The 22131-nt window shown below is 45.8% G+C and overlaps 2 protein-coding genes across 4 annotated transcripts; both read right to left on the bottom strand.

The window, feature by feature from the left end:
• Positions 1-11652: 11652 nt before the first annotated feature.
• Positions 11653-13328, bottom strand: LOC123128532 (nucleolar and coiled-body phosphoprotein 1). Its single transcript, XM_044548559.1, has one exon. It carries the CDS (start codon positions 13229-13231, stop codon positions 12113-12115), a length of 1119 nt encoding a protein of 372 aa, XP_044404494.1. The 5' UTR covers positions 13232-13328; the 3' UTR covers positions 11653-12112.
• A 381-nt stretch (positions 13329-13709) lies between these two features.
• On the bottom strand, positions 13710-15222 carry LOC123128533 (probable tyrosine-protein phosphatase DSP2). 3 transcript variants are annotated; one of them, XM_044548562.1, is made up of 5 exons: positions 14876-15222; positions 14677-14770; positions 14329-14386; positions 14167-14205; positions 13710-14091 (listed from the first exon to the last, which is right to left on the bottom strand). In XM_044548562.1, exons 1-5 carry the CDS (start codon positions 15115-15117, stop codon positions 13883-13885), a joined length of 642 nt encoding a protein of 213 aa, XP_044404497.1. In that variant the 5' UTR covers positions 15118-15222; the 3' UTR covers positions 13710-13882. The 3 variants fall into 3 exon arrangements, with proteins under 3 accessions (XP_044404497.1, XP_044404498.1, XP_044404496.1); XM_044548563.1 differs by having other exon boundaries at positions 14162-14205; positions 14876-15221; XM_044548561.1 differs by having other exon boundaries at positions 13710-14205.
• Positions 15223-22131: the final 6909 nt, after the last annotated feature.

The raw sequence follows: 22131 nt of genomic DNA, 5'->3' as shown, positions 1-22131 counted from the left end.
GTTGAGTGTTGGGGAGACTATCATTTGAAGCACAAGAGCAAGGAGTTCATTACCTACACACCATTTGTTACTTCTTGGAGAGTGGTGTCTCCTAGATTGGCTAGGTGTCACTTGGGAGCCTCCGACAAGATTGTGGAGTTGAACCAAGGAGTTTGTAAGGGCAAGGAGATCGCCTACTTCGTGAAGATCTACCGCTAGTGAGGCAAGTCCTTCGTGGGCGATGGCCATGGTGGGATAGACAAGGTTGCTTCTTCGTGGACCCTTTGTGGGTGGTTGCTTCTTCGTGGACCCTTCGTGGGTGGAGCCCTCTGTGGACTCGCGCAACCGTTACCCTTTGTGGGTGGAGCCCTTCGTGGACTCGCGCAACCGTTACCCTTTGTGGGTTGAAGTCTCCATCAACGTGGATGTAGGATAGCACCACCTATCCGAACCACGGGAAAAACATCCGTGTCTCCAATTGCGTTTGAATTCTCCAAACCCTTCCCTTACATTCTTGCAAGTTGCATGCTTTACATTCCGCTGCTCATATACTCTTTGCATGCTTGCTTGATATGTATTGTGTATGTTGAAATTGTGCCTAAACTCCACTCAAACCGAAAAAGGCTTAAAAATTGCAACTTTAGCACTAAGTGTCTAATCACCCCCCTCTAGACACATCTACTTCTAGATCCTACAAGTGGTATCAGAGCTTTGGTCTCCATTGCCTTGGTTTAATCACCATTGGAGGAAGATGGATGTGTCTACATTAGGGAGTCTTAGACATAGAGTGCCTATTCTTGATGGAGAGTATTTTCATGAGTGGAAAAATGAGATGCTTGTAATCTTCAATCAATATCATTTGAACAAGTATATTGCTAGCCCTTGTGCACCTCATATTGATCCTTTGCATCCTACCCTAGATGAAGATATTGACATGATTCGCAATCTTAGAACTATTGAGCTCATCATTAGAGGATTGCCCAAAAATTTGATTGCTAGTTTGCCTACTCTTAATTGTGCCTATACTATATGGAAATTTCTTGAGGAACGATTTCCCGATCATTCCTTGAAAACTTTGGATGAAATTCTCCATAAATCTATTGCCTTGAGTAAGATGAACTCTAGTGATCCTAGTTTTGGTAATTGTCTATTTGAACTTACCAATCTTAAGCATGCTAAAGGAGATGTTGGAATCATTAATGATATCATATTCAAAGCTATAAGAATTCATAAAAGTGACCACTTTGATGATCATTTATCTAATGAATTACCCTCTCTAGGAAATGATGAGTCACAAGATCATGATGAACATGGATACTATGATGATGATGATGATAGTGACTTCGATCTTGATGATGCAATGAGACATTTTGGTCTTATGGCAAATCTTCGGGGATATGAATCAGGAGGAAAGGAATGGGTTCTTGATAGTGGATGTACTGATCATATGACCGGAGATGAAGAGATGTTTCGTGAGCTTGCTGAAAATGACGGCCCTCGAAAATATGTCACCTTTGGTGATAATTCAAAGGGTAAAGTGGTTGGCCTTGGTAAGGTGGCCATCTCACATGATAGTTCCATTCAAAATGTCATGCTCGTTGAATCTCTCGGCTACAACTTACTTTCAGTATCTAGACTTGCTGATTTCGGTTTGAATGTCCTATTTACTGAGGTAGATTGCCAAGTATTTCGTCGAGACAATCATAAAATGGTCTTTACCGGTATGCGTAGAGGTGATCTTTACATTGTCGATTTCTCTAAAAAGGCACAACCTAAAACTTGCTTTGTTGCTAAATCCTCAAAAGGTTGGTTGTGGCATAGACGACTAGGTCACGTTGGCATGAGAAACCTTGACAAGCTTATTAAAGGAAATCATATCCTTGGAGTTAACGATGTCATATTTGATAAGGATAGACTTTGCAGTGCTTGTCAAGCAGGTAAACAGGTTGGAGGAAGACATCCCGTGAAGAACATCATGACCACAAGGAGGCCACTCGAGCTACTTCATATGGATCTTTTTGGTCCCAACGCCTACAAGAGTCTCGGTGGAAATTCTTTTGGTCTAGTTATAGTTGATGATTTTTCAAGATTTACGTGGATGTTCTTTCTTAATGACAAGTCGCAGGTCCAGAAGATCTTCAGAAACTTCGCTAGGAAGGCCCAAAATCAGTTTGACGTGAAGATCAAGAAGGTTCGGAGTGACAACGGAACGGAGTTCAAGAACGCAAATGTGGACACCTTTCTTGACGAAGAAGGGATTTCACACGAGTTCTCGGCTACGTACACACCTCAACAAAATGGAGTTGTTGAGAGGAAGAACCGGACGCTCATCGAAATGGCAAGAACGATGCTTGATGAATACAAGACGCCGAAGCACTTTTGGGCAGAAGCGGTTGAGACAGCTTGTCACGCAACAAATCGCTTATATCTTCACAAGCTACTCGACAAGACGGCATACGAGCTTCTCACCGGTAACAAACCCCAAGTTGGATACTTTCGAGTATTCGGCTCAAAGTGCTACATTCTTGATAAGCATCGTCGTTCAAAGTTTGCTCCTAAATCTCATGAAGGTTTTCTACTTGGTTATGGCTCAAACTCTCACACTTACCGTGTCTACAACAATTTCACCCGAAAGGTTGAAGAGACGGTAGATGTGAAGTTTGATGAATCTAATGGCTCGCAAGTAGAGCAATTGCCAATTGATGTAGGAGACAAAGACCCTTCAGAAGCAATTCAAGACTTGTCCATTGGCAAAATTCGTCCAACGGAGGTGAAGGAGAGTACTTCATCCGTCCAAGTGGAAGCTTCTACTTCACGACAAGGTGAACCAAGAATTGACACGGAAGCATCCACAAGTGGGACACACCAAGATGAAGAAAACGAGGAAATACATCAAGACGAACATCAACAACCTCCTTCTCCACCACGACAAGAGAACGACAACGTCAACAATGAAGAAGGCCAAGAAGAAGAACAAGATGAAGAAGATGTTCAACGAAGACCCAAGCAAAAGCTCTCACGAGTTCGAGCAAGAATTGCCAAAGATCATCCCGTCGAGCAAATCCTCAATGATATACAAACCGGGAGAATCACTCGCTCAAAAACTCGTTTAGCTAACTTTTGTGAAAACTATTCATTCATCTCTAGCATTGAACCTATGAAGGTTGAAGAAGCATTGGAAGATCCGGATTGGATAAACGCTATGCATGAAGAGCTACACAATTTGAGAGAAACCAAGTTTGGACATTGGTTGAGAAGCCCGACAACAACCACAACATCATTGGTACCAAATGGGTGTTTCGCAACAAGCAAGATGAAGATGGACAAGTGGTTCGCAACAAAGCACGTCTCGTCGCCCAAGGATACACACAAGTCGAAGGTATGGACTATGGTGAGACATATGCTCCCGTTGCTAGACTTGAGTCCATTCGCATCTTACTTGCCTATGCTAATCACCATAATATCACCTTGTACCAAATGGACATTAAAAGTGCTTTTCTAAATGGTGAAATAGAGGAGGAAGTTTATGTCAAACAACCTCCCGGCTTTATCAATCCTAAGAAACCAAATCATGTTTACAAACTTCACAAAGCTCTTTATGGTCTTAAACAAGCTCCTAGAGCATGGTATAAATGCTTGACCAAGTTCCTTACTACAAGTGGTTTTGAAATTGGTAAAATTGATTCTACTCTTTTTACTAAAAGGGTTAATGGAGAACTATTTGTATGCCAAATTTATGTTGATGATATCATATTTGGTTCAACTAACCCTCTCTTTAGTGAAAAGTTTGGAAAGCTAATGTCAGAGAAGTTTGAGATGTCTATGATGAGTGAACTCAAATTCTTTCTCGGTTTGCAAATCAAGCAAACTAAGGAAGGTACATTTGTCTCTCAAACAAAGTACACCAAGGACTTATTCAAGAAGTTCAATATGCAAGAATGCAAAGGTATGTCTACACCCATGCCTACTAGTGGACATAATGATTTAACCAAAGATGGTGAACCGGTTGATCAAAAGGTTTATCGCTCTATGATTGGTTCATTGTTATACCTATGTGCTTCACGTCCCGATATTATGCTAAGTGTGTGCATGTGTGCACGATATCAAGCTGCTCCTAAAGATTGTCATCTTAAGGCTGTGAAAAGGATAGTGAGATATTTAATCCATACACCAAATTTTGGCATTTGGTATCCTAAGAGGTCTTCTTTTGATCTTGTTGGCTATTCCGACTCGGATTATGCCGGAGACAAGGTTGATAGAAAGTCCACTTCGGGTACTTGTCAATTTCTTGGTAGATCTCTTGTGTCTTGGTCTTCCAAGAAACAAAACTCGGTATCCTTATCCACCGCCGAAGCGGAATACATTGCCGCTGGTTCATGTTGTGCTCAATTACTTTGGATGACCCAAACTCTTAAAGATTATGGGATCTATGTGAAACATGTTCCACTACTTTGTGACAATGAAAGTGCTATCAAAATTGGTCATAATCCTGTACAACATTCTCGAACTAAGCATATTGAAGTTCGTCATCATTTCATTCGAGATCATGTTGCTAAGGGTGACATTGATCTTAAGCATGTTCGCACCGATAAGCAATTAGCGGATATATTTACTAAACCTCTTGATGAGAAAGTGTTTTGCAGGTTGAGAGGAGAATTGAACATCATTGATGCTTCGAACTTGGAGTAGAAACTCCATTGGATACATGCAAGACATGAGCTTATGACTAATCCATGATATATCTCTTATGATAACTATCTTATGTCTTGGATATATTTGCACCTTGCATGTTGTCTAACCCATGTAGGTGCTTGGTTGAATCTAATTCCATGAGATTGCGACTCACTCACATCTTGAGCAATCTCTACATCACCAAGACTCTACACAATGGTGGTTGAAGACAAGGAAGCACAAAACCATTCAAACATATCCTTTGACAAATTCTATGTTGAGCTTCATGATTGTCATTTTTGGATACACAAGTGCTCTTCCTTGCAAGAACTAACCCATGTAGGTAGATGAACTCAAACTCCAAGTGGTGCTCCCAACTCTTGATGAGCTACATCAACCTTGAGCACCCACACAAGTTCAACTACATGAGCAAGAACCACACCACCACCCAAGGTATGTTATTCCATCTTAGAGAAGCTTTACTCCAAGACATGAGTCAAAGCAACTCAACAAGATGTGAATACATCAAGATGCTTAAACGAAAAATGGTAACCCCATTTTGAGCTTAAACGATGAGTATGACCTATGATCAAGTGTTCTCACTTGACTCCTAAGTCAATATACTCTAACATAGGTGACTATGTCACCGCCCAACTCTAGATGAAGTTCTCTTGTGTTCTTTTCTGTGTTATTGCATTTGTCTCATGCATGTTTAGTTTCTTTCTCTTTTCAAAACAAAAAAACTCATCTAGATTTTTCAGTCTCTTCTCTTTTCTTTCTGTTTATGTTCTGCATTTTCTGCATTTAATTCCTTGCAAATCCTTCAGGTAATTCATTGCAAATCTTTGTGAGATCCTACATGTCTAGTGAGCTGAGGTGACAAGTGTTTTTCTCTGTGTGAACTCGGTTTCACCGACTTGTAATTTTCGGTCCAACCGAATCTTTTCGGTGCCACCAAAACATACCACTCGGTGCCACCGACTTCGCAACAAGAAAAACAGTTTGCCACTTGTTCTATATTTCTTCTGATCCAGCTTTACTCAACGAATCTTGTCCTCTACAAGCATCACAGTTTTATCCATTGCTTTGTGCTGAGTCTCAAGGACCAAACCTATACGACAGATTCCAGAAAGCCCTTCTTGGAAATTGATGTCAAAGGGGGAGAGAGAGATCACATCAAAGCTTGTAGGAGAGAGAGATTACATCAAGGGAGAGAAAAAGTCTCAAGGACCAAACCTACAAGAGAGAAAGTATTAAGGGGGAGAGAGAGACTTCCAGGGGGAGAGAATACTCAAGGATCCCAGATGCTTGATGCTTGATGTTCAAGACGAGAGATGTCACATGTCTTTTTAGGGGGAAAGACATGTTCATTTGTATCTTTCAGCTCTGATTTGCTGTTCCTTATCTTCTCCCAATATCCCATGTAAGATTCTGTGGGGAGCAAGACACCTAAGGGAAAGAAATCAGTCAAATTCATTGCATATCTTTATTCTTGGGGACATGTTGAATCCAATGTGGTACCTTGTACTCACTCTCTACATGTCATCCCAGTCTTGGTATTCTTGTGGTTTCTTTTGTTTGCTCTGACTAGTGGATGTACCTGTGTTATCTAACTTTGTTTGTGCAGGTTCATTCCATCCTAAGCCAACTCAAGACCACAAGGTAAGTATATGCATCAAAATCATGAGTATGAGGAGTTCTTGCTTATGTACATACTGTTTGCAAGAAGGACTCATGAGCATGAAGGTATTTTCCTTGATAATCTTTTGCTCTGATGCATATGGCCAAGATACATGTAACACATTGCCTACTCTGTCATGGTTATGCTCTCACATGCCTCTATATTTCATATTTACATGAGTGCATACATGTAGGGGGAGCCTATGCTTGTTACATGTCCTTCCAAAGCTTTACTTGCTGTTCTTTATATCTTTATCTAAAGCTTTGATGTATGTTGCCATCAATTACCAAAAAGGGGGAGATTGAAAGCACAAGTGCTCCCTAGGTGGTTTTGATAATTGATGACAACATATCTCTTGTTGGACTAACATTTCTATCTAGCATGTTTCAGATAAGTTCAACAATGGAGTGGCATGGACTAAAGGTTGTGGGAACTCCTTCAAGATGCTAAGGACAAAGGATTGGCTAAAGCTTCAAGCTCAAGACTCTTCATTTTACATTTTAGTGATCCAAGATCACATTGAGTCCATAGGAAAAGCCAATACTATCAAGGAGGGATGAGGTGTTGCTTAATGAGCCTCTTGCTTCATGTGCTTAATGATATGCTCCAAAATCCTCAGCTACTTTCCCACTTCCACATATGACCTAAACCCTAAGCCAAACTCGGTCCTACCGATTCTTCCTATCCGGCGCCACCGAGTTTCACTTGTCATAAGCCACTGCCAAACCCTAATCAGTTCGGTCTCACCGATGGGATCTCGGTCTCACCGAGATGGGCTTGCAAACTCTCTGTTACCCATTGCAATATTCTCGGTCCCACCGAGATATGCAATCGGTCCCACCGAGTTTGCTTGGCCAAATCTCAGTTTCACTTATTACCCAAATCGGTCCCACCGAGTTTGAGTAATCGGTCAAACCGAGTTTTGGATTTACCCTAACCCTAGCACATCGGTCCCACCGAGTTGATCCAGTCGGTCCCACCGAAAATCTCTAACGGTCACTAGGTTTACATTTCGGTCCGACCGAGTTTGTTGATTCGGTCCCACCGAGATTGGAAAATCGTGTGTAACGGTTGGATTTTGTGTGGAGGCTATATATACCCCTCCACCTCCTCTTCATTTAGAGAGAGAGCCATCAGACTAAGCCTACACTTCCAGCATCCTATTTCTGAGAGAGAACTACCTACTCATGTGTTGAGGCCAAGATATTCCATTCCTACCATATGAATCTTGATCTCTAGCCTTCCCCAAGTTGCTTTCCACTCAAATCTTCTTTCCACCAAATCCAAATCCTATGAGAGAGAGTTGAGTGTTGGGGAGACTATCATTTGAAGCACAAGAGCAAGGAGTTCATTACCTACACACCATTTGTTACTTCTTGGAGAGTGGTGTCTCCTAGATTGGCTAGGTGTCACTTGGGAGCCTCCGACAAGATTGTGGAGTTGAACCAAGGAGTTTGTAAGGGCAAGGAGATCGCCTACTTCGTGAAGATCTACCGCTAGTGAGGCAAGTCCTTCGTGGGTGATGGCCATGGTGGGATAGACAAGGTTGCTTCTTCGTGGACCCTTCGTGGGTGGTTGCTTCTTCGTGGACCCTTCATGGGTGGAGCCCTCCGTGGACTCGCGCAACCATTACCCTTCGTGGGTGGAGCCCTCCGTGGACTCGCACAACCGTTACCCTTCGTGGGTTGAAGTCTCCATCAACGTGGATGTAGGATAGCACCACCTATTCGAACCACGGGAAAAACATCCGTGTCTCCAATTGCGTTTGAATTCTCCAAACTCTTCCCCTTACATTCTTGCAAGTTGCATGCTTTACATTCCGCTGCTCATATACTCTTTGCATGCTTGCTTGATATGTATTGTGTATGTTGAAATTGTGCCCAAAACTCCACTCAAACCAAAAAGGCCTAAAAATTGCAACTTTAGCACTAAGTGTCTAATCACCCCCCCTCTAGACACATCTACTTCTAGATCCTACAGGATCCATGCGCCATTTGGAGGGACACAATGAATTGTCGACGGAAGGAGTCCGAGCACTGCCTCGCAAGGGTTCCTCCCAGGAGCGGTGGAGCGCAAACAGGGCGGCCATCTCCTCCTCAGGGACGCGTGGGATGAGTTCGGGGATCGACGAGTCTGGTGGTGAAGGACTTGGATCCGTTGCCCGCCATGTCGGAGAATGCCCGATGGGAGCTTGGGTGCCGAAGGGGAATGGAGTGAAGTGGTTAGGGTTTGGTCCGGCAAACGGATGGGAAGGAATATATGTAGAGTCGGGTGAGCCAGTGTGGGTCGGATACGATGTGGCGGACACGCCCGAGCACCCCATACCCGTCCCATATTTGAACTGGATATAAAGGGTGCCGATCAGCTCAGACGTTTGAGATCCGTTTGAGGCGCCCGTCTAGATCGCATTCTCGTGACCGCTGAGTGACCAAACCAGGGTGTTTGAGGCGGGTTTGTAACTTGTCGGATGTTCATATTAGTGTATATAGTAGTGAAATAAAGAAAATTAGTTTTAAAACCTGGCACACGTGTGAGAATACGATGCTAATCCTGTCCATGGACGTAAAATGCGCTGACGTGGCACCGTACTTTAGTTGGTGCGTAGCGTGGCATGGAGCCTACTTGCAGCGGCGGAACGGGATGGCCCAACGTCTCTAGGACCAGTGAGTCCGAGCTATCATCAGTACAAAGGGAAAAATCGCATGGAAAATGGTGGCTGCTAGCAACTCCACCATTCACGTTTGGATGTTATTTTTCTTTTCTAAAATTTGAAAAAAATGTTAGTTATAATCATAGTAACAAAATTACGTTTGAATATTCACGTCTTATAAATAATAACATACAAATAAGCACTTATTATGTTTTAAAATACTATTTTAAATATATGCCACTAGTGTATAAAAACCTTTAGTAAATACAAACACTTAAAATATACACTCATGTACTATATTAAAAATGTTTAGTAAATACAAATAAAAATTTGAATACAAACATTTTTATACCCTCGTGACATATATTTAAATTATACCCCCTCCATATAAAGTTGGTACAAGTTTGAGTCATTTATTTTGGGACAAAGAGAGTACAAAACTATGAACACAAAACCTTTACTAAATATTTATGAATATTCAATTGTGTATAATTTTCACTCCTATACTCATACAGTTTATATATTTTAGAATAATCACAAAAAAAATCTTAACATATCAATATTTCCGTTATATAAATATTTACTTAAAAATACTTATGAATTGTAAAAAATTGCATATAATTAATCAAATGTTTGCTTTGTATAATTAAAATAAAAACGGTGAATTACAATTTTAGAAATGTTTCTACTATTTTAAATTGTATAAAAAATTATAATTCACAAATACTATTTGAATTATTTGAATGTTTTAAAATTAATACTTGAATACTTTTAAAATTACATGACTATTTTTTAAAGTACTATGTTACTTTAATTGTATGTACAATAGTTGTAACACACAAACATTAAACTTTACTTTTGTTATTGTGGTTATAATTTACATATTTATACAAATTTCTTAAAAACCCAAAAAAGAAACACCATGTGCTAAATGGACGCACTAACTGCAGCCCATTTACTAAATCACAGGAGAGTCTTCGTTTACAATACACTAGAAGAACGCCCGTGCGTTGCAACGGGGCCACATTAATTTTAAGAATTTAATATTAATATTCTCATACATATCAAGTGACCTTGGCGATCTTTTTTACCATCAAATCCTCACACACACTCTCTCCCTCCCTCTTCCTCACTCTCTCTCCCCCTCTCCCTTTCTCTCTCTAACACACACACATATCCATCTTATTGGGTACGGGGCCATAATCCATCTATTTAACACACACATGCTAGTGCAAAACAATATGGATTATGTGTATTATATTTGCCACCACAACTGACGGAATTAATTTCATGTAAATCGGTCAGCCACAGCTTCAAGAATACGCGGAGGAGGTGGCCCGGGTTGGCGTCGGCACCGTTCGGCGCAGGCCACGGGTCTGCTTCCATGTGCATCTGCGTGCTGGCCACCCACGACGGGTCCTTCAAGTGCCGCTTCCACCGCACCAACTCCCAGGGCCACGCCCAGGGAAGCCGCCCTTCTTCGCCCCCTTCACTGGCCGCGGCATCCGGCCTCGCCGTCCTCGTCCTCCGGCATCGTTGCGACCAGTGACGCAGCCCAAGCATCGGCCTCAAGAATTAAGAACGCTCGACAACGAAGAGGGAATGGAAGATCATATAGATGTCATAAGAAAGAGAGTTTATTTACTGCTCCCTCGATGTATTGTTTCCTTTGTTTAGAGATTGACTACCATCCGTGAGTTAAGGTACGGTTAATGTGATTGAGCGATTTTTCTGAAAAATCAAATATTTGTTTTCTAATTAATGTGATTGAGTGATTTAAGATAAGGTTAATTAATTTAGATTTGATCTTTAGAGATTGTTCATGATTGATTCTACATTACTAAATAACTTGCGCCAGTATGAGAAGTTATGATCTGTTTAGATTTCTTTCGTTGTGTGAGAGGGTGACGCGAAAATAAACTGATAAAGTGGGGGGAGGGGACGGAAAAAACCAGCGAAGGTGGGAGGAGATACAAAAAAACCCATAAAAGGTGGGACGAAAAAAAATCTGAAAGCAAGACTACCAACTGCTTCATTAGAAATAGAGATTAAAACTTTCTATGCATTGTATGTTCCCCTAAAAAAACCATGCATTGTATATATCAAACTTCATACAGTGTATGTCAGCACATTTTACGCTTACGCGCATGTGAAGTTTTGAAACCATTTGCAACTGTAAGCACTAAAATGAACATCCACGACAAGTTCAAGCACCAGCGTACTTACTTCTAAATTGAACAGCAGAGAAGTAGCACTCCCTCTAAACAAATATAGGACGTTAAATGAAACTACAAAAACATCCTATATTTGTGTACAAAGGAGTATAACCCAACAATAGAGAAGTAGTACTCCCTCCGTTTCAAATAGATGTCTCAACTTTGTACTAACTTTGTATTAAAATTAGTACAAAGTTGAGTCATCTATTTTGAAACAGAGGGAGTATAACCCAGCGCCATGCCCTGGTAACATTCATCTAATCCTGCAGCGAAAGCCCGAAACAGTCACGCAAGTATAAAAGGCTGGTTAAATTAAACAGCAGAAAAGTAGAGGAGTATAACCCAGCGCCATGCCCTGGTAAAATTCATCTAATTCAGACTCACGACTCCAGTCTGCACCCAAACCCTGAAACAGCCAAAACAGCAAGACCAGCCTCTGCATAAACGAGCTGCCAAAACTAACAACAGAAAAGCTTTACTGAACCAAGTACAAATTCAGCGACCGTTTCATACATAAAACCTCACACAATCGATGGAACCTGTGGCAAGAAAGATTCGCGCAACAGCAGCACAATTTGCCAGTTCTAGCGTACAGTACTTCTCTAGCCACACAGGAAAACATTCTTAATCCACCAGCACAATTTGCAGTTCCAGCACATGTCTCATCATGCTCATGCTCACACCATAAAGACACCCCTAATTTGCTATAATTCTAGCATGCTCTGGTCACACGAAAAAAAGCATTCTTACAAAGACCAGGCACAATTTGCAGTTCCAGCATAGGTCTCATGTTTAGACCATCCGAGACACCAAAATTTGCAGATTATAGCTCATAATTTCAGAAACCTTCTTGCTCCACCAAATCGCCACATTGTGATCACCGGTACAGTTTCAGGTAAGCTCATGACGCTCCCATCAGTCGACCAAGTCGATGATGGCCTTGGTCACCTCCCTTACCAGGTCATGGCGGCGCAGCTCCACCTTCATCTGCGCCACCCGCTGCCTCTTGATCTTCTCGTCCATGGCGCGCGCCTTATCCTCGTCCATCATCCCGAACTGCCTCTTGAAAATGCCCGGGTTCGCCGCATCCAGCTCCTTCACATGCTCCGCTAGGTACGGATACAGATCGCACATCTCCTCGAACCCCTTTGGCTCCTGGCCATTTGCCGCCTTCGCAGAGTTGGCAGAGGCAGCTGCGGCGGTGACCATGTCGCCGCCTTCCCAGACCATCTTGGAAAGTTCCAGCACCCGGCGGTCATGCTCCTTGCTCGGGAGCTCGCCCTTCTTGCTGAGCGCGAGGTACCGACGCCTGAGGGCCAGGACCTTCCCCTGGAGCTCCTTGCTGCCGTAGGCCCGGTTGTCGAGCTTCCCTGCAAGGGCGTCGACGAGGGCGTCGGGCTGCGGCAGCGTGCCGTGCTGCTTTTGGTGATCCGCGAGGGCCTCGAGGATACGCACCTCGTCGTCGGTGGACCAGATGCGGCTGAAAGCGGCAGGCTTCTTGGTCTCGGCCGCTGCCTGGGGCTTCCGGCCCTCTGGCGCCTGCTTTGGAGCAAGCTTCGGCGGCGGCGGCGCCTCCTCCTCGGACTCACCCTCCTCTTCTTCCTCGTCGGAGGCGTCCGATTCCTCGCCCTGCCGCGGCGGGGGCGGTGGGGGCTGCTTCTTGGGAGCGGAGCGAGGGGCCGTCTTGGTGGGCTCCTCTTCCTCCTCCTCGTCGGAAGAGTCGGAGTCACCTCCCTGTTGCGGCGGCGGAGGCTTGTTCTTGGGGGTGGCGGCGGGGGCCGGGGACGCGCGGGCGGGCTCCTCATCAGACTCCTCCTCCTCGTCTTCCTCTTCAGACTCCTCCTCCTCCTCCTCCTCTCCCTCCTGCGGGGGCGCCGGCGTGCTCTTGGGGGCCGGGGTGGGGGCGGGGGGAGGGGACTCGGCGTCTTCGTCCTCCTCCTCCTCGGAGCGCGAGCGGGAGTCCTCCTCCTCGGAGGAGGCAGCCGGAGGCGGTGGCGGGGGCGCCGGCTTCTTCGCGGCGCGCTTGGGGGCCATCGCCGGAGACTAGCTAGGGTTTGGGAGAAGAGGAAAGGTGGGCGGCGGCGGCGGCGGACTCGGTGGTTTGCTCTCGCAATTTGGGGGTTTATTAGGGGAAGAAAAGCATCAGCGTACTCCCTACGATAACCCTTCCTCTCCTGCGAGGCATTCGGGCCTACCAGGCCCATGTCCACTTGGGCCTCATGGCCTTACACGGTCCATCGTTCATCTTTCTGGCTAGACTTGTCTCAAAAAAAAAAATCTTTCTGGCTAGACTCACTCACAGCTAGAAAAAAGAACTTGATTCACTATTTTTTAGGGAAAAAAAGAAAAAAAAAGCTAGATTCACTCACAAGCTGGAGAAGTAGTTAGTTGTCAAAAAGCACCAGTAAACATTCAGTCCAGCCCAGCATTTTCGAAATAACATCTCCGAAATCCTGACAGATCGATCATTCAACGTTGTTCTACCATTTTTTTTTTGCGAGAATAACGATAATGTGTCACACACCTTGAAATTTATATTTTTGATCATTCAAGGAGTACATGTTTCATTGGTCTTCTATCTCTCATAGATATGGCCCATGATTGTTCTAGTAACATTATTCTCTGTGAATCACCGCGGGAGAAACACAGGTCGTCGCAGCCGCATGGTGGCAGGATCGGGACAGGCTAAAAGAGAAAGGAAAAACGCTCGCTCGCTTTCATCAACACTGCGAGGCGAGCAGATGCACCAGGCTTGACGTGTCGAAGAGCTCCATGAACCGCTGGTCGGTTTTCCTCGCCTTGGCCGCCGCGAAGTGCAGGTACTCGTCGAAGACGGAGGACAGGCGCCACTTGTGCAGCTTCCTCAGGCAGCCCACCACGCAGCCGGTACGGTGCTGAGAGAAGCACATGGTTATGATTTTCATTAGAAAGTGCTGTATGAGGTGTATAGGGTGCAGAATATACCTTGCCTCTCTTGCAGTGGATGAGCACCGGGTGGTTTCTCACGTCTGAATCCATGGAAACAGGGAGAAATGTTAGTTAGAGAAGGAGAAATTTCGAGTGGTCATGTGTGATTTTGCGGCCTTGGATCGGTGAAGATGTTTGTAAGTGAATGTGTGAAATAGTAGTACCAAGGATGACTTTGAGCGCCTCGCGGATCGTTTCTTCGGGGATGTCGACAAACGGTTCCTGCACCATGCGCGCAGGTTTCAGATATGTATATACTGTTCCTCATGAAAGAGACGGGTAAATGACTTTGCAAAGAGCCAGTAAGACAGTTGCCCAAGCAAAGGGGTAATACTAGAAAAGGCAAGTGCTGCCGAAAGCAAGTTATTCATCCACGCGACAGCCCACAGCTACTCTGAACCAAAGATCATATGCAGAGCGCACCCAACAAGCAAAAATGCAGGTCGATGCAAAGATGGTTTCGCCGTCCTCGGGAATGCACGAATCAAAGGCTGAATTGTTCATCGACGTACCTTGCGGCCCTGGATTCCGAAGTGGTGGAGCTTGATCCCGCTGCGCCCCAGGAACCGCGCGTTCTGCTCCGGGTACGGCTCCGGGCACAGGTACCTGCACAAGCAAGCAAGCAAGCAAGCAACACGGGGCGTCAAGAAGAGACAAGTCTGGGTGCATGGTGGCCGGAGATGTGGGCGTGGCACAGAGCAGGGAGCTCACACGACGGAGCGCAGGTTGAGGGACGCGAGGAACCGGAAGTTGGCCGCGTCGGGGAACCCCGACCGGAAGACGCCGTCGTCGACCATGCCGAAGTTGAGCGGCGGCACCAGCCGTGACGCCTCCTCCTCCCCGTAGCCCAGGCTAGCGCAGAGCTGCTTCGGGTGCTTCCATGGCTCCACGGCGACGCCCTCGTTCTGCTCTGCTTCTTGGGTCCTCTGCCTCGGCGACACCTCCAGCTTCATGGCCCGTGGTGTCGCGGCAGAGGCGGCAAGTGTCACTCTGCCGTCGAGTGCGAGAGTGTCCCGTGTAGCGTGTATTGTGCGCGTGTGGAAGGAGACCGCGATACGGCAGGTTTTTTATAGAGGGCGAGGAGCATCAGGGCTGCCATGTGATCGACGGTGATTTGATTTGGCGAGGAGAAATTTTAGGCGAAAGCGACATGGATCCATCCATCGATGATCTAGCGCTTGCTGACGGCAGGGGACCCGTCCGATGCGCGACGATAATTGGTGGCCGGAGCCAGATTTTCACCGGATGAGACGAGGCTTGTTTGACTGTCAGTGAGGCCCCTGTGCTAGCAAAGCTCAGCTCAGACTCCAAGATCTCAGAAAATGTAGGATCTAGTATGCATAATGGAGTGACACTCGAGACTTCTGCCCATCATGCATGCCGTCGTGGCGTGCTCGATCTGGGGCTCTGGATACTGTTGTGGCGTGGTCGATCGGGATTCCGGGCCATCTCGCCCCCGGCTGGTCGTGGTTTGGTACCGACAGGAGAGCGACATACGTGCCCTGCGGCAGTAACGGGGAGCACGTACTCTAGGAAATGATCCCATCGAGCAAGCAGGTCAATGTTCTCAGCGTGCAAGCCAAGAACTTCCGGATAAGGCCCGGTTCAACGATGGCGGCCGGCAAGAGCAGCCAAGAAGACGACGGGGAGGCGATGTTAAACTTCTCTTTTCGAGAAAAAAGCGCAAAGTCTCTTGCCAATAGATCCAGGCCTTTTTTACTAACTTGATGGTAAGAAGTCCGGTGACCTAGAAATCCTAGGCATTGATATAAAGAGTAGAAGTTTAGCCGTGCGAGCTGAATATCATGCACACACCAAGCAAATAGCCAGTTACCCAAAGCTGAGCGAGGCCATTGACCGCATGGCGAGAGGAAGACAACACCATCAAAATCCCACCGTGGGGACGATATGACAATCCCACACTTTCGTCGCAAGTGTCTGTCAGTGGTAAATCTGGGCACCCCAGGCACAATACCACATGATGTCAATGTCCCCGTAGGCTGCGGTTATCACCGACAAATTGCCGCACACCATCTTCGTAACGCGACGCCTCAACGGAGTATCGCGGGCACCCCCGCCATGCTCTGCCTCGATGCGTCGGCCAGCCAATACATGGCAGCGGCGAGACATGGAAGCGTCAGCCGCAGTGCGAACCTGGAATCATCCACTTATCCCCTAACAAATGCAACTCCAAAACAATGCTCCCAAGAGAGAGAAATGACACCATTGACGATTGACGATATTGCCCGATCCGATATCACTCAGACCTAGGTTTTCCCCAGAGCAATAGGCAGGTAGGCGTGAACGACGTCGACGACTCCTTTAACAAAGTAACAACACCCAAAAAATCTGAGCACGGCCTTCGCCGTCCATCCTGCCACATCCGAACAATCCGTTTTGCGGCCGAGGTGAAACCACACCACTGCCTCTGCGACGTCCGAGCCACAATCCCTGCCACATGCGCGAGACCTTCGCTCGCCGAGCCCAGCCTCTTCTTGCATGAGAACACCACTAGTCGGCACCAAGATCTGTCGCCCACAGGTCCCTAGGTGTCACAAGAAAGGTCTCCGCCGCCGCCTTCAGCCGCACGAGCTTCGCTTGGAAGCTTCCTCCGATGATGGCGCGGGGAGGGGAAGGCTGGGGCGGCGGTTCCTAGGTTTGAGGGGGGAACCACCGAAAATAGCCGCCCTTGTTGGCTATATCATAGCGATTGTTTTGTTGAATGTGTTAATAAGATTGATGTAATTCCCCATTTTTTCTGCATGCAACCTTGGTAGATCCTCAGTATGCCCATCATCGTTGAGTCACAGGAATTAGCAAATGCATTGTTTTGAGAGCCTAAATACATTTGGACCTTGAGGAAGAAGGTGTCAAAGCTCTGATATTTCTGTTCCGATCCCTTGAAGTTGGACAAACCAAATCCTCCGCGGGCCTCTGGATTTGCATGATTTGAAAAAATGTAGCATAGGACAAACCTAGGATTGTGATGTCATGACCATTTGAATCCTACAAATTTTTGGTTTGTTTGACTGCATGAGAAAATATGTGATCCTTTCCAAGAGGTTTGAGTGAAGGCTAAAATTTCTATGAAATGCAGTACCAAGGAATTTTCAGAAAAAAATTCTATTCAATTCGACGAATTAAGCAATCAACATAGCAAAAATTCCTAAGGATTTTGATCCTTCAAAATTATTATTAAAATTCTCTGAATCAAATATGCCCTAAAACAACCACATGTATTCAAGAAAATTAGGGTATTTTTGCCTGCTTGCTGAACCATCGTTTCCTGGGTTAATTCCAGATAAAACACAATAGATATATGCACACTGAGAAATTCATTTTGCTTTAAGCATTTCTCCATCGACTAGTTTGGGTACGACCCAGCCCACAAGTGTTTGCGGGTGTAGTTCTTGAAGAGAGACATAAAACCTTAGCCGCTAAGGTTGTGATCAGAAGCAATAAAAATGTGTGTGATCAGAACCTATTAATTCACTTGAATTGAGAGCAGAGAATTCCACTATTTTTTTCCTACAAAGCTCGTGCATTTCAAAACGAGACATTATTGTTCCAAACCTATGGCAAGACAAAGCTTTTCTGTGAGGCACTGCTGTTACAAAAGTTCCACCAGCCAAAATTCTAGAGGACACAATAATACAATATCTTATGACGACTGGCAGAGCATGATTTGTCTTTGGTGTGTTGTCATCTCTTTACGGCAATTTGCATACCATAATCCGGCAAAGCAACGGGCTAAACATGCATTATTGCACGGCTGCTTCTAATAAGCGCTAAGCTATTGCACGACCAATCAAAGTTTCCCGTTTGTTAGGTTAGGTTTAGGCCAAGTGAGGAGGATGGGTGTGTTTGCCAGTGACGTTCCAGTATAGTGCACAGCAGATAGAACCAACCTCCATGCAAACTTCTGGCTAGGCAAAGGGATTCCTCTTTGCTGAAACCCTATTTGTCCTCCTGTTGTGCTCTGCAATCTGCATGGTTGAATGTTAAATATATGACCCTGCTAAGTACCAAATGTCAGGTATGAGCACATGGCAATTCTGAATGTTTTCAACGGCAAGCTTAGTTATGCGAGGATGACAACTTTAGTTGTCAAGCATGACAAGTTTCGTGCTTCAGTATATTTTTCACAGAAACTTGCCGTGTGTCACTGAAAATTGCCATCCTTACGCGACTGGAATTGCCATCGAAAAATGTCAGGGCCAGAGTGCCACACACCCGACGCGTGGCACTTATCATTTGGGTAAATATAAACAGGACTAAGTGTCAACAAACATAACGCTTGAAGCAGTGTAACCAAGACAATTGATCAAGCATTTCAAAACCTGTTGGGGATATGACTATTGGATATGACCCGCCCAGGAGGGTCCGGGTTATTCCAATGGAGGTTCATCTAGACAAAGCCCATGAATATGTTGAAGATGGTGGTTCATGAAGTAGGCATGTTAAAGGGCCCAAACCGAAAGGCGGCTTAAGACCCGTGAGTATAAACCACCATGTATATATGACTTGAGTTGTAAGGCATGTAAGATAAGTTACCGAGCCGGACACGTTTGAATGAGCCGGCCAGGACTCTGTAGGCCACCGGGCGTCAACCCATGTATATAAGGGGACGACCAGGGAACGGGTTAGGGCAAGAAACAACATATCGAAAGCTAGGCAAAGCATATTCGCTCCCTGGTAATCGAAACCCTACCAATACCACCTCAAACTGGATTAGGCCTTTACCTTCACCGCAAGGGGCCGAACCAGTATAAACTCCTCGTGTCCTTTGTCCCGTTTAACCCCTTTAAGCTAACCTCGTCGCCATGGTTTCACAACTAAGTCCTTTCACTAGGACATCTGCCGTGACAATTCCACGACAGTTGGCGCCCACCGTGGGGCCTGCACACAGTGGTTTTGAGTTCTTGAAGGGCAGCTTCGAAGGGATCAAGGGATACGCTGTTGGCCGGATGACCAAGAGTCGTCGCGGCAAGTTCTACATCGACGATGCAGGCTAGGGACCCGAGGCCGGCTCAATTGAGTATGGGTACCGGGTCCCCTTCAACGGAATCCACGTATTCATTGACAAGATCGGCGAACCGGGCCCCGAGCCGGATATCTGCACCGACATCATCGAGATGGCTCAGCGTGTTGGGGATCGAAGCAGAAATTTAAAATTTTCTACGCATCACCAAGATCAATCTATGGAGTAATCTAGCAACGAGGGGAAGGGGAGTGCATCTACATACCCTTGTAGATCGCTAAGCGGAAGCATTACAAGAATGCGGATGAAGGAGTCATACTCGTAGCGATTCAGATCGCGGTTGATTCTGATCTAAGCGCCGAACAACGACGCCTCCGCGTCCACACGTGCAGCCCGGTGACGTCTCCTACGCCTTGATCCAGCAAGGGGAGAAGGAGAGGTTGGGGAAGACTCCGTCCAGCAGCAGCACGACGGCGTGGTGGTGGTGGAGGAGCGCGGAACTCCAGCAGGGCTTCGCCAAGCACTACGAGAGACAAGGAAGGGAGAGGGGTAGGGCCGCGCCAACAGGGGAAGAACTTCGTGTGTTGGGCTGCCCCTTTGCCTCCACTATATATAGGGGGAGAGGGAGGGCTGCGCCCCACCTAGGGTTCCACCCTAGGGTGGCGCAGCCCAATTGGGGGTAGCGGCGGCCACAAGGGGGGAGAGGGGGAGGCACACCTAGGCATGGGCCTTAGGGCCCATCTGCCCTTAGGGTTTGCCCCCTCATCTCTCTAGGCGCATGGGCCTTGGTGGGGAGGCGCCCCAGCCCACCTAGGGGCTGGTCCCTTCTCACACTTAGCCCATGTATGCCTCCGGGGCCTGTGGCCCCTCCCGGTGGACCCCCGGACCCCTTCGGTGGTCCCGGTACACTACCGGTGATGCCCGGAACACTTCCGGTGGCCAAAACCATACTTCCTATATATCAATCTTTACCTCCGGACCATTCCGGAACTCCTCGTGACGTCCGGGATCTCATCCGGGACTCCGAACAACATTCAGTAACCGCGTACATACTTCCCTATAACCCTAGCGTCATCGAACCTTAAGTGTGTAGACCCTACGGGTTCCGGAGTCATGCAGACATGGCCGAGACAACTCTCCGATCAATAACCAACAGCGGGATCTGGATACCCATGTTGGTTCCCACATGCTCCACGATGATCTCATCGGATGAACCACGATGTCAAGGATTCAATCAATCTCGTATACAATTTCCTTTGTCTATCGGTATGATACTTGCCCGAGATTCGATCGTCGGTATCCCGATACCTTGTTCAATCTCGTTACCGGCAAGTCTCTTTACTCGTTCCGTAACACATCATCCCGTGATCAACTCTTTGGTCACATTGTGCACATTATGATGATGTCCTACTGAGTGGGCCCAGAGATACCTCTCCGTTTACACGGAGTGACAAATCCCAGTCTCGATTCGTGCCAACCCAACAGACACTTTCGGAGATACCTGTAGTGTACCTTTATAGCCACCCAGTTACGTTGTGACGTTTGGCACACCCAAAGCACTCCTACGGTATCCGGGAGTTGCACAATCTCATGGTCTAAGGAAATGATACTTGACATTAGAAAAGCTTTAGCATACGAACCACACGATCTTTGTGCTAGGCTTAGGATTGGGTCTTGTCCATCACATCATTCTCCTAATGATGTGATCCCGTTATCAACGACATCCAATGTCCATGGTCAGGAAACTGTAACCATCTATTGATCAACGAGCTAGTCAACTAGAGGCTTACTAGGGACATGGTGTTGTCTATGTATCCACATATGTATCTGAGTTTCCTATCAATACAATTTTAGCATGGATAATAAACGATTATCATGAACAATGAAAATATAATAATAATAATTATTATGCCTAGGCATATTTCCAACAGTTGCCCTCTAGGCACTAGAGTCAATAATCTAGTTCACATCGCCATGTGATTAACACTCACAGGTCACATCCCATGTGACCAACATCCAAGAGTCTACTAGACTCAATGATCTAGTTCACATCACTATGTGATAAACACTCTAATGAGTTCTGGGTTTGATCATGTGATGCTTGTGAGAGAGGTTGTAGTCAACGGGTCTTGCCATATTCAGATCCCTATGTATTTCGCAAAACTTTATTATATCGTAGATGCTGCTACCACGTTCCACTTGGAGCTATTCCAAATTGTTGCTCCATTATACGTATCTGGTATCTCTACTCAGAGCTATCCGGATAGGTGTTAAGCTTGCATCGACGTAACTCTTTACGTCGAACTCTTTATCACCTCCATAACCGAGAAACATTTCCTTATTCCTCTAAGGATAATTTTGACCGCTATCTGGTGATCCACTCCTAGATCACCTTTGTACCCTCTTGCCAGACATGTGGCAAGTCACACATCAGGTGCGGTACTCAGCATGGCATACCGTATAGAGCCTATGACAAAAGCATAGGGGACGACCTTCGTCCTTCCTCTTTCTTCTGCCGTGGTCAAGCTTTGAGTCTTACTCAACTTCACACCTTACAAATCAGGTAAGAACCCCTTCTTTGACTGATCTATTTTGAACTCCTTCAAAAACATGTCAAGGTGTGCGTTCTTTGAAAGTACCGTCAGGCGTCTTGATCTATTTCTATAGATCTTGATGCCCAATATGTAAGCAGCTTTATCCAGGTCTTCCTTTGAAAATCACTCTTCAAATAACTTTTTATGCTTTTCACAAATTCTACATTATTTCGAATCAGCAATATGTCATCCACATATACTTATCAGAAATGTTGTAGTTCTCCCACTCACTTTCTTGTAAATACAAGTTTCTAGCAAACATTGTATAAACCTAAAAGCTTTGATCACTCCATCAAAGCATATATTCCGACTCCGAGATGCTTGCTCTAGTCCATAAAAGGATTGCTGGAGCCAGCATACCTTTTAGCATCCTTAGGATCGACAAAACCTTT

This window comes from Triticum aestivum, chromosome 6A, assembly GCF_018294505.1.
Source record: "Triticum aestivum cultivar Chinese Spring chromosome 6A, IWGSC CS RefSeq v2.1, whole genome shotgun sequence".
NCBI lineage: Eukaryota > Viridiplantae > Streptophyta > Magnoliopsida > Poales > Poaceae > Triticum > Triticum aestivum.
This window is presented reverse-complemented; position numbering and strand designations above follow the sequence as displayed.

Bases quoted from the DNA above. Each gene is read 5' to 3' on its own strand.
- LOC123128533 (XM_044548561.1), bottom strand. From the start codon at position 15,117: ATGAAGCTGGAGGTGTCGCCGAGGCAGAGGACCCAAGAAGCAGAGCAG. The intron at 14,387-14,676 runs GTACGTCGATGA...CGCATGGTGCAG, and splicing joins TCGGAATCCAGGGCCGCAAG to GAACCGTTTGTCGACATCCC. The intron at 14,206-14,328 runs GTACTACTATTT...CCATGGATTCAG, and splicing joins GGCGCTCAAAGTCATCCTTG to ACGTGAGAAACCACCCGGTG.
- LOC123128532 (XM_044548559.1), bottom strand. From the start codon at position 13,231: ATGGCCCCCAAGCGCGCCGCGAAGAAGCCGGCGCCCCCGCCACCGCCT.